This window comes from Neoarius graeffei, chromosome 24 (genome assembly GCF_027579695.1).
Source record: "Neoarius graeffei isolate fNeoGra1 chromosome 24, fNeoGra1.pri, whole genome shotgun sequence".
NCBI classification, from domain to species: Eukaryota; Metazoa; Chordata; class Actinopteri; order Siluriformes; family Ariidae; genus Neoarius; species Neoarius graeffei.
In genome coordinates this window covers 37,152,932-37,165,543 of record NC_083592.1, presented here as the reverse complement: position 1 = coordinate 37,165,543, position 12,612 = coordinate 37,152,932, and the positions used below count along the sequence as shown (strand labels likewise).

Here is a 12,612-nt window from a genome sequence, read left to right as displayed (position 1 = left end):
ACCTAGTACACATCCAAGCATCTGAATGAAGCAACAAGAAGGCTCTTCTGCTTCAAATAAGAAAGTGGTGTAGACTCACTCACTACGTTTACATGCACGTCCAAATCGAGCTGCTGTCGGTAATCGAGCAAAGGGTCCCAGCAGGGGTGCCAGAGAAATCCAATCCTACATGCACAAGTGAAATCGGGCTATTGTGGCGCTACACGCCCCATCGTGTTGGTACACTTCCGATTGTCATGAAGAAGAGCTATAGTGTTGCCAGATACTGCTGACGTTTTCCAGCCCAAAACATGTTCAAATCCGCTAAAATGCACTTAAAACCCCCAATCTGGTAACACTAGCAGTTCCGTGCTCAAGCTGTTAGGCTTGCTCTAACAGACTATGGCTACAAACTGTCCGGCGCAGACCACTGTTTTGTAAGACAACTTATTTTGCACAATAATATTTTTCTAAAGTCCATTTTTTGCTTACAATTTAACTTATGTCTTAATAAACGCACAAAAAGTTCAATTGTTTTGTTTTTATTGACATTCTTCAGATGTTGGACATATATATATATATATATATATATATATATATATATATATATATATATATATATATATATATACACACACACACACACACACAAATACAATGACTTGTTTATGTACACAATTCACAGCTATGCAACAGCTGTACAGATGTATTTGGTGATACAGTAAGTGAGCTAAATTTTAACAGTGCAAACAATGCCACAAAAAGAAAAGATTCATGCCGTTGTCATGATTCGTTGTCATGCCGACCGAGGCTGTTGTGTTTCCCGCTTGTGGTCTCGTCACTCGTCACTTCCGGAAGCAGCTTGACAACTAGCTCGATAGGGTATACATGCACAAAGTAGCTCGGCAGAAATCGCATAAACTAGGTCGTGTAGCTCGATTCCGAGAAATCAAGTTCGGTTCAATTTCAGCCGAATTAAGGTGTATACATGGCATTTTGAACTTTGATTTCAGTCGAGCAACGGCAGAAATTCGATTCTCTCTATGTGCATGTAAACGTAGTGAGTGTTTCTCAAATTAACTTTAACTCAGCTTGTCAATGATCCAAGCGAGGTAAACACACTTTCTTTGTGGCAAAACATGAACATTTCAGTAGAATTGGAACGCCTGTTACAGAGGCAATTGAAATTCCAGATGTGACATATAAATGTTTACGGAAAATAGTCGAATGAACTTTGGCCAAATGGCACATCTTAAAATTCTCAGTGTTTCAGAAGTCTGTGTATGTAACACCTATATACGGTAGACTCATCTCCTCAGAGGGCATTTTGAATGACTCCAGTTCTTACCTGTTGGGACACAGCAGCCTACTAGAAATAACTTTTAAAATTGTTTACGGAAAATGTCACATGCAGATCCATGGTTCCGTGTTGCATCTGGTGAAACTGACATTCAACATGCAGTTTGAATCTTGCTACACATTTACACTATCAACGGTTAGTAGTCCATCCAACCAACAAGAAATTTAGAGGCGATGCCAAACAGGCAAAAACTATGAACCGTTCCTATATGGTCCAATATCTGAATGCAACATGGCATATGGCCAAATGGGAGCCTTTGGGTGACTGTGGTCACCTGGGAATAGATCAGGGGAAAAAAGTATGCTACCCAAGCTAGTCCTATATGAACACTATTAGGACATCATGTTGTGCTTTTGGTGATAAATATCTACTGTAACATACATGTCAACCTTTGGTCAATCAAACCTGTATAACCAACCTCCAAAATCCGTATATTCCTTATAAAATCCTTATAAGATGCAAATTAAAATAACTTGCCTAAAATTTGAATGATAATTAACAATGATCTATCCAAGTTACTTTTTATTCAATATTAATAACAATAAACCTTCAGAATGAATACAAAGCTCCAATGTTTGACAAAAACACAAAGTGTCACTCTAATGTTCTGAATTGTACTCCATGACAGCTTTTTTAGCGCTCTGCACCAATACCTCACGAGGCTGCATGTCACAGCAAGTGTCTGTGTTGATCTTGCCGGAGTGCCCATTCAGAATCTTTTCAGTCGCTAGTGAAAGTCGCTCAGGTGGAAATACGCGTTTCAAACAAAATGTTACTTCCCGGTTGGCGGGATTCTTGCAATGCGGTGTGCGCATGATCAAAAGTGGAACGAAGTCTCGCTACCACAAGATAACGCGCGATTTCATAAGACTCTTTACTGGCTGTTTGTGCTTTCTGTGGTGTACAGTATGTTTGTAAATGTTATGCGCTCTTTTATCATCGTGGGAATTGATTATAGCTCTAAATAAATATTGAAGTTTTTTTAAAGAATCCGTATAACTTTATTTGTACACCCGTATACTACGTTTATTGAATCAAATCCGTATAAAATACGGACATTCTGTATAGGTTGACATGTATGCTGTAACATGATCTAATAGGAGCCTAGACATGACATTTTTGGAGTGGGACCAGGGCCGTATGATGACGAATATTATAAACTACACACTGCTCCTTTAAGATTCAGAACTCATTACGGCATTTGTAGGTGACTTAGAAAAGAGACCCTTGCGTTTGTGTTCTCTCGTGCTCTCTCTCTCTCTCTCTCTCTCTCTCTCTCTCTCTCTCTCTCTCTCTCTCTGTCGTCCCCCCAACACATTTTCCCTCTATGTCATGCTTCACAGCTATGTGTGCAGCTGTTCAATGCTAGATCCTATTACTGTACCAGTGAGGATTGATTCTTAGAAACTGATGCTGTAGATGTGATTTCACAGGACCTCCGAGCAAACAGAACATGGGTATATTTAGAGAGTTGAGGGTTAGGTTTATTTGGCAGGGATAGGTGGTACCTGTAAAGCCTTGCCAATTCATCCCACTGATTTTCACCATTTCATCCAGCGTTTTATCTCCTAACAGATTTATGGAAAGGATCCTTTCTTCATTTCTCTACCTCTTTATCTTACCATCTTTGATTTTCTTTCATGTCTTTTTACAGCTCACCCACACTGTCTTTACAGTACCTACACAAAATGCCTCTCTTTCACCTCTGCTCCCTTTCGCCCACTCTTGTCATTTTTCTCACCAAAAAAAAAAAAAAAGCCCCTCTAAATCATCCAGAACCTGCAGCAGTTTACCCATCCACTATTTGGTTGTATTTAGTGCTCTGGTTCACATCAGCATAAGAGAAGATATTCCTTTATTGATCCCCATGGGGGAAAATTCAGAAGTTGCAGCAGCTCAAGTACAGAGTAAAATATAAATAAATGTAGTCTTAAGTTAAAAAAGAGAAAAAAATGCTGATTTTCTGACATTTGCTCGAATTAAATAACACTCTCCATTACCCACCACCTCTTGTACTGCTATATAGTCATTTGGGATGCATCTCAAATGCTGGCGTGCGCTGCTGTTTTCCACCAGGCTGAATAGTGCCCATTGTTCATACTGGCACAGCATCGTAATCTTTCTGTGAATGTGTCGGAGCCTTGGCAGCCTTCACTCTCCAGCTGCCCACCTGATCAAACACTCGAGGGGTGGCCTGTGATTAAACCGCATTGAAAATAAGCCACACAGTGTTCGAGGAGTCAGTTACTGCATTAGAGGCTGTTGTTTTAAAGGCAGGTTTCTATATCTGAGTGTGTTTTATTATGAATATTGACTATTATGACCGTCAAGACAATGGACACACAGTAGGAAGCATCAGTTCGGAATCAGTGTTCGGTTTTGTTTCTCTTGAAAAATTAATAAACTTAACGTATGGATGTCTAAACATAACATGATGCATAGTGCATATATGTATATCCTGTCTTCTTTTGCCTACATTACAAATGTTGTCCATGTAATGACTCCTTTATTCCCAGTTAATTTAAGGTTGTATAACTGAAAGTTATAATCAAAATCTAAGTTCAAGCATACTCCTCCTCATTCCTGCTACTAAAATATGCCTCACAACACGGAGTTCTTCAGACTGATTTATCTAGGCTTGATTAGAAATGGTGAGAAATCCAGATTTAATTACAAGTAGCACCAGCCAGGTTTTCAAGGAAATCTAGACGGTCGCGTCGGCGACTCGGTCTCTGGTCGGCCCCTGTGACGGTCGTGCTGGCGACTCGGTCTCTGGTAGGCAACTCGGTCTCTGGTGGCAGAGTAAAAATCGCTTATCCTCAAGTCCAAGTCACTTCCACATCGTCACACCCCCATTTCCAGATTGAGTCAACGTCTGATCTATTTTGCAGTAGTCGCAGCATATACTTTGAGTCATACCATTTCCATAGCAGTCACATCAGAGCATATAAGATGTATGCATTGAATTTAAGTCACGTACAAGGGGAAGCCTCATGCTGAGGTCATGGATCCATGCTTCACAAAAGTCACGACTTGCGTCCGACCACCAGAACTCGTTCTGAGCCAGATCACTAGTGTCCTGACTTTGTCTTCTTCATTCAGTCGTGTCATTCCTGGTATCGTCAGTGCAGTGATGCAGTCAATCCTTAAGTATTTGAAACCTTGTGGTAACACACTCTGTGTGAATTTGTGTTAAGTGGTAAACGTGTAATAATGAGATTATTTTGGTAAGTAGACAGAGAGACCGAATGATGACTGGATAGATGGAAAGATTGGTGGAAACAGGAAAGGAGTGATGCCTGGATGAAAGATAGATGATGGAAAGAGTTGATTGGATGGCTGGATGTATAAGAGAGAGAGACTTGGACGGGATTATGCTTCAGAAATCCATACTTGCCAACCCTCCCGATTTCGGTGGGAGGCTCCCGATTTTAGCCTCCGTCTCCCGCCTCCCGATTGTATTTGTTAAAAACTGGATAATCTCCCGGTTTTGGGAAATCCCTACCGCCAAGTTAAAAATACTCCCGATTATGTCCAATCAGAATCGTATGAAAAACACTGCTGACGTTAACTGATTTTTAACCAATCAACGAACAGAATGACGGTCACTTCCATAATGTAGGATTCACCCAGGCTGTCCGACATTTTTTTACAAGCAGTCATTCATCATGGCCACTAAACCCAATACCAAATGGCAAAAACATGAATGCAAATACCAGGTTGCATGGGAAAATGAATTTCCATGGATAAGCAAATGTTCGACCAGCCAGTTACACATTTTAAGGTAAAGATACTTTAAATCCGAATATAATGGACATTTGAGTGTGAAATTAAACTCGTCTTCCATACCATTTCAGAAACAAACTGTACAACTTCTAAAGTGTTTAGTGAAATTTTGCATGATGGAGAATTTGTTTGGTGAGTGTATTTGAATAGTGTGGTAGTGTCTTAGTGCTATTTTGAATTTGTTTGAAAGTTTTAAGTGAAAGTTTACAAGTGAATTATCTGTAAAGTGATTGATTTTGATAGTTTTGAGGTTTTAAGTGAAAGATTACTAGTGAGTGTATTTTGGTTGTACTAAAATTTTGCATTCAAGTGAATTTCTTTGCGGAGTATATTTTGATAGTATGGTAGTATTTATAGCGCCATTTCTAAATTTTGTTTGAAAACTTTCAGTCCAAGTTTGCAAATGAGCAAATTCCTTTGATGCATTCCGACAGGATTTTGATAGGATTTCTAGTGCTTTTTAAAAATTCTGTTGGAAAGCGTTTAGTCAGAGAGATGCGTTTTAGTAGTACTAAGACAGTGCAGTATTTATTTAATTGAGTTGTTACTATTTTGGTCAAATCTTATTAAAATTTATTTATATATGATATTATAGTTCTCTGTATTTTTACATGAGCTTACAGAAGGAAAACACATTTGATGCAATTCAATAATACTTTCGTTCACTGTGACTATTTTAAGAAATGATAAACATTCTTCTAAAGTGTCACTTGTGTTATTTTCTGTGGGTCTCTGTATGTAGACAATATTCAGGCATGAGATTTTTCAGCTAAGAATCTGATTTACAGTAAGACTTCCCTTTCATTGTTGTTATATTAAAATTCAAGACATATATGTTATTTACCAGCTGGGAGGTCCGTATGGTGAAATACCGTGACCGAGGTCTTGAAAGTACTGAGCGAGGCCCTCTGGGCCGAGGTCAGTATTCAAGGCCGAGGTCCCAGTATTTCACCATACGAACCGACCTTAAGCTGGTAAATAAGATTTATTTTTTTCTTTACCAAATTCTAACAGAAAACGAGAGCGCCCGAAAAGGAAAACCGAGCTGAGGCGAGACGGCATTTTGAATCCTCATTCACGGCTGTAATGCAAATTGCTTTCTCCTCGGTATTCAAGTGCACTTCCATGGCAGGACTACATTTTGCCGCCTATGTAGTCCCCTATTTATACAAAATTGAGTCATTCAGGATCCAGCCATGTTTTTGCTCGGCATTAGCAAGTTACAGGTTTTTAGCTTTCTCCTGAAATGTTTTCTTTTATTTCTTCTTCCTCAGGGTAGTAAAACTCGCTTTCGCTGTGAACACTGTCATTATCACTGTCCATGCTGTAAAGTTAATGCTATTCTCCTGAGAAATGCTGGCAAAAATTTATAAGATTTTTGATAATCTTATAAATAAATCTTATTAAAGATAAATGTTGACAAAAAAATGCTACTATGTTTGTTGTTGTTGTGAACGAGCGAGTCGACAGAGGTCTGTAACCGGGGTCCAGATCGTAGGCTCACCAGCCAATCAGAGCACAGGTTTTGGACCCCGAAAAAAAAATAAAGTGCAGTATTTATTTAATTGAGTTGTTACTATTTTGGTTAAATCTTATTAAAATTGAATTTATATATGATATTATAGTTCTCTGTATTTTTACATGAGCTTACAGAAGGAAAACACATTTGATGCAATCCAATAATCCTTTCATTCACTGTGACTATTTTAAGAAATGATAAACATTCTTCTAAACCATCACTTGTGTTATTTTCTGTGGGTCTCTGTATGTAGACAGTATTCAGGCATGAGATTTTTCAGCTAAGAATCTGATTTCAGCAGACTTCCCTTTCATTGTTATTATATTAAAATTCAAGACGAGTATTATTTCAGATTTTTCACTCTGAGCTCTCTCATGCCTGATACATGAATCCCATAACCTAGAGTAACTGATGGAGCAATATCATCAATTCAAAAACTCTTTAATTGTATAAATTTCAAATGGTTTGCAATTAACTGGGATCCACTGTTTTTATCATTTCAACCGCGCATCAGACCCTCGGCCGGTTGAAAATGTCACTCACGCACTTTTCTCCCCCAGGAGAATTTTGAAAAGTTGGCAAGTCTGCGTCCACTTGCTGTTCCTCAGCCTGGAGTGGTGAATAAAGCTGAGCTGAGAGTTGGAGTCCCGCAGGAAGGCGAGCCCACACCTCCTCTCCTGCTGCCTGGAAGAAGCAGCAGAAGCTTTGGGGTGTGTGTGTGTGTGTGTGGAGTATTGCGCAAGCGGCATGATTCGGGACTTTTCTGTGCTTCCTCTCTCGCAGCGCCATGAACAACTCAAAGAACCAACGAGTAAGTTTGGTGTCGGACTCGGGATGTTAGTGAGGATGTAAACAGTTAGAGAAATGAATCTTTGTGCGTTGTGTGAAAATGTGAAGGACATGTTTACCTCAGCAGGCTCTGATGCTAACGCTAACGGTTGTGAGCTTTAATGGTCCAGTGCTGTGTCGCGCGAGCGCTGCGTGCATGCGCACTGTGTCAGACATGATGGGGTCCAGAGTCACGTGAAGGTCAGCGTGCACTGCTGCACTGGCACTGACTGATGGGCTGGTTAGAGTTTAGATCCATGTGCTTTACAGTAAATTATATTATAGTGATTATATTCTTACGCAGGTATTGGGGGGAAAAAAAAGTATGGTCCGACAAAGGGGGGTCACAGGCACCCCAGGACACTCCAGGACCAGGGGTGACTACGCCCATGCAAGGACGATGCGAAGTATTACGCCGCGTCTAGTGTGCCTTACTGAACCTTGTTTCCTGGGCTGCCCTTGACACCCACCCCCCCCCCACCCCCCTTTGTCGGACCATACTTTTTTTTTTTTTTTAAATAGCTGCATAAGAATATTCAAAAAGTGCCCACAGTAATTGGGTTTACAGTGGTATTACACCGCGTCAAGTGTGCCTTACTGAGCCTTGTTTCCTGTCCCTGTTCTTGTTGACCTCCTGGTTTTTCGACTCCTGTTTCTTGTCCCTTGATCTTGTATAGTTTTGCCTCTGATATTCTGTCGGTGCCTCGATTGACCAGGGGTGACTACGCCCATGCAAGGATGATGCAAAGTATTACGCCGCGTCTAGTGTGCCTTCCTGAGCTTTGTTTCCTGGGCTGCCCTTGACCGCTCCCCCTCCCTCCTCCTTGTCGGACCATACATTTTTTTTTCAATAGCTGCATAAGAATATTCAAAAAGCACCCACTGTAATTGGGATTAGTGGTATTACACCGCGTTGAGTGTGCCTTACTGAGCCTTGTTTCCTGTCCCTGTTCTTGTTGACCTCCTGGTTTTTCGACTCCTGTTTCTCGTTCCTTGATCTTGTATAGTTTTGCCTCTGATATTCTGTTAGCGCCTCAATTGACCAGGGGTGACTACGCCCATGTAAGGACGATGCGAAGTATTACGCCACATCTAGTGTGCCTTACTGAGCCTTGTTTCCTGTCCCTGTTCTTGTTGACCTCCTGGTTTTTCGATTCCTATTTCTCGTCCCTTGATCTTGTATAGTTTTGCCTCTGATATTCTGTCAGTGCCTCGATTGACCAGGGGTGACTACACCCATGCAAGGATGGTGCAAAGTATTACGCCGCGTCTAGTGTGCCTTCCTGAGCTTTGTTTCCTGGGCTGCCCTTGACCCCCCCCCCTTGTCGGACCATACATTTTTTTTTTTTCAATAGCTGCATAAGAATATTCAAAAAGCACCCACTGTAATTGGGATTACAGTGGTATTACACTGCGTCAAGTGTGCCTTACTGAGCCTTGTTTCCTGTCCCTGTTCTTGTTGACCTCCTGGTTTTTCGATTCCTATTTCTCGTCCCTTGATCTTGTATAGTTTTGCCTCTGATATTCTGTCGGTGCCTCGATTGACAAGGGGTGACTACGCCCATGCAAGGATGGTGCAAAGTATTACGCTGCGTCTAGTGTGCCTACTGAGCTTTGTTTCCTGGGCTGCCCTTGACCCCCCTTGTCGGACCATACTTTTTTTTTTTCAATAGCTGCATAAGAATATTCAAAAAGCGCCCACTGTAATTGGGATTAGTGGTATTACACCACGTCGAGTGTGCCTTACTGAGCCTTGTTTCCTGTCCCTGTTCTTGTTGACCTCCTGGTTTTTCAACTCCTGTTTCTCGTCCCTTGATCTTGTATAGTTTTGCCTCTGATATTCTGTCAGTGCCTCGATTGACCAGGGGTGACTACACCCATGCAAGGATGGTGCAAAGTATTACGCCGCGTCTAGTGTGCCTTCCTGAGCTTTGTTTCCTGGGCTGCCCTTGACCCCCCCCCCCCTTGTCGGACCATACATTTTTTTTTTTCAATAGCTGCATAAGAATATTCAAAAAGCACCCACTGTAATTGGGATTACAGTGGTATTACACTGCGTTGAGTGTGCCTTACTGAGCCTTGTTTCCTGTCCCTGTTCTTGTTGACCTCCTGGTTTTTTGACTCCTGTTTCTCGTCCCTTGATCTTGTATAGTTTTGCCTCTGATATTCTGTCTGCGCCTCGATTGACCAGGGGTGACTATACCCATGCAAGGATGATGCAAAATATTACGCCACGTCTAGTGTGCCTTATTGAGCCTTGTTTCCTGGGGTGCCCTTGATTCCCCCCCCCCCCCCCCCCCCCTCCTTGTCGGACCATCTTTTTTTTCAATAGCCGCATAAGAATATTCAAAAAGCGCCCACTGTAATTTTTCTAACTTTTTTTTTTTTTTAAACTATATTGTCACCTCAGCCTCATTAGAGTTTCTATAACCTTGACTTCCTGTGGTTTAGGTGCGAAAGCCCAGTTTGTCAGAGAGGCGGATGTAAGTGCAGATATGTTAAATGATACACAGGATACACAGATATGTTAAATGATACCGCAGGCAGAGTCGTAATTGAGGAAACGGGCAGGAGGTCAGTCGAGGCGCCGACAGAATATCGTGACGTCAGTTCACGATATATCCAGGATACACCATGACTGACTCACACCATATACATTTTTTAAAAAAAATATTTTTGACGAGCTGCATTGCTTAATCAGCGGTGGAACAATTTTATGTCACATGAGCCATCCTTGGCCAATCGCTGCATAGGGAATATTTATTTATTTTTTTATGAGAGATATAATTGAAAATGTTAATTTCCAATACTGATCACATGGGCTTTGGATTTCTGCTGATGCTGATCCTGTATTACATTTCCCCATAACAGTTTGGTCCATTTTAAACGCATTTTCGGTCATTTTCTTGAACTTTTTTCATCTTTTCCACATTCAGAATGTTCCAACATGCTGAATAAAAAGACCTGAATGTCTTGCCATTTGCTGATATTTCAGACAGGGTTGGTATCAACATTAACTGCTGTGTAGCTTATATCATGCAACGTGGAGTATCCCAGTGCTTCAGTAATATCTGTTCACTTTCATTTTTAACTGAAACTCTAACGCAAACCTTTAATTGCTCTCTTCCACATAAGCTTTCTGATTATTTGATGCATACAGTGAGAGATGTGTGATCTGATCCTGGTAAATCTGATCCACAGGAGTCTGACACTATTAGTCTAAACACAGAGAAGGTCTGCTTTTTGCTCTTTTGTCACATTGTAAGATCAATTTGACTCCTGAAGCATCGGTTTTGTTCCAAACAAATCAATAGATAGGGTATAAACCCCTAAAGTGTGACAGCACTTTGTGTGTCTGCTGTTTTCATTTCATGCTGGTCAAGCATCCTTTAGTGGATGCGTTCCTGCTAGCAGTTATTAATTAGTTTGTTTTTTGCAGGAAATGCAGTGTGTCCGCTTGTGAATGTTTGTTTGTTTTTGCACGCTGTTAATTGCTCACCTGAGACTGGTCTGGATGTGGTTTTACAAACACAACATTGAACGCGAAGGGTAGTATCTCACTGGGCTGCGACAGCCCGCGATTAGTTGGAGACACAACAGTTGCGATAAAATATGCGAATTAACAACAATTTTCACTTGGAATCACACTGAATTGATATTCGCATATTTTACCGCAATTGTTGTGTCTCCAACTAGTCGCAGGCTGTCGCAGCCCAGCTTTCCCTCGGCAGGCAGGGAAGTAGAGGAAGCCTCACGGAAACTGACTTGAGAAGGGTTCGCGACGGCTTTGCGACACCAGCGACGCATTTTCGGCTATTTTGAAAGAAATTTTGTCGCACGAATTTTTTTGAACATGTTCAAAATTTCAGCGACGAAGGAGCGACACTTTGCGACTCATGCAAGGAAATTGAGAAGCCCCGCGAATGTTTCAAGACACTTTGGAAACACTCTCGCGAATGACGTTCGCAATTTGTCGCAGCGCAGTGAGATACTGGCTGAACTCGCACTTCCTGTCTCACGGAAACTGACTTGAGAGGTTCGCGACGGCTTTGCGACACCAGCGACGCGTTTTCGGCTATTTTGAAAGAAATTTTGTCGCACGAATTTTTTGAACATGTTCAAAATTTCAGCGACGAAGGAGCGACACTTTGCGACTCATGCGAGGAAATTGAGAAGCCCCGCGAATGTTTCAAGACACTTTGGAAACACTCTCGCGAATGACGTTCGCAATTTGTCGCAGCGCAGTGAGATACTGGCTGAACTCGCACTTCCTGTCTCACGGAAACTGACTTGAGAGGTTCGCGACGGCTTTGCGACACCAGTGACGCATTTTCAGCTATTTTGAAAGAAATTTTGTCGCACGAATTTTTTGAACATGTTCAAAATTTCAGCGACGAAGGAGCAACACTTTGCGACTCATGCGAGGAAATTGAGAAGCCCCACGAATGTTTCAAGACACTTTTGAAACACTCTCGCGAATGACGTTCGCAATTTGTCGCAAGCTGTCGCAGTCCAGTAAGATACTGGCTTTAGGAACGTACTGGACGTTTTGTTCTTGGGTCTTTTCTCACAATGCCACCTGAAAGGCCCAAGTCCTGATTTTTATTAAGGCCAGATTGTAGGATGTGGCACAGCTGGAAAATCTGGGACATGTCTTTGGCCAATTAAGATCATTCTTCTCAAAAGCATCAGAACATGATGGAGTGCGTGTGCTATACAGATGCTTGTCAAAATGAAGAGGTAGGAAACGCACTGACGCGCGCACACAGGGTTCCCAAAAACCTATCCTTCCTGCCGTGTGTCTCAATTCTGCCATTAGACCCTCGTGTCCTTTCTGCTTGACTTGTCCAGATGCAGCATACTGACTTGGATATATATTTTTAGCCTAGAGACTGCACTTTATCTCCGACCTAAAAATGTCAAGATGCTTCCTGTTTGTGGATAATGCAGCAGGAAAGAGAAATTGAAAGAGCAGTTCTGTGTCACAGAATCCGATGGACGAGATCGCAGCACCGGTGTTTTGTTTTACAAGGCTGTCACGCCTGATTCAGTGTAAAGCACAAGATAGATAATCAGCTTCTTCCTTATACTGGCCGACCATATGGGGGGGAAGAGACTGATTGGGATCAAGATGTTTTAC

General features: G+C 41.6%; 1 protein-coding gene across 4 annotated transcripts in view; it reads left to right on the top strand.

Moving 5' to 3' along the window:
* Positions 1-12,612, top strand: part of rtkna (rhotekin a) — a 150,160-nt gene that overhangs the window by 71,125 nt on the left and 66,423 nt on the right. Inside the window, exon 1 of one of the 4 annotated variants that reach the window (XM_060907187.1) lies at positions 7,365-7,455. The exons of the other annotated variants lie outside the window; for them this stretch is intronic. Within the exon in view, the coding sequence (XP_060763170.1) occupies positions 7,432-7,455 (24 nt within the window). The 5' untranslated portion in view covers positions 7,365-7,431. Of the gene's footprint in view, positions 1-7,364; positions 7,456-12,612 lie in introns of those variants that run through there. 4 annotated transcript variants of the gene reach the window in all.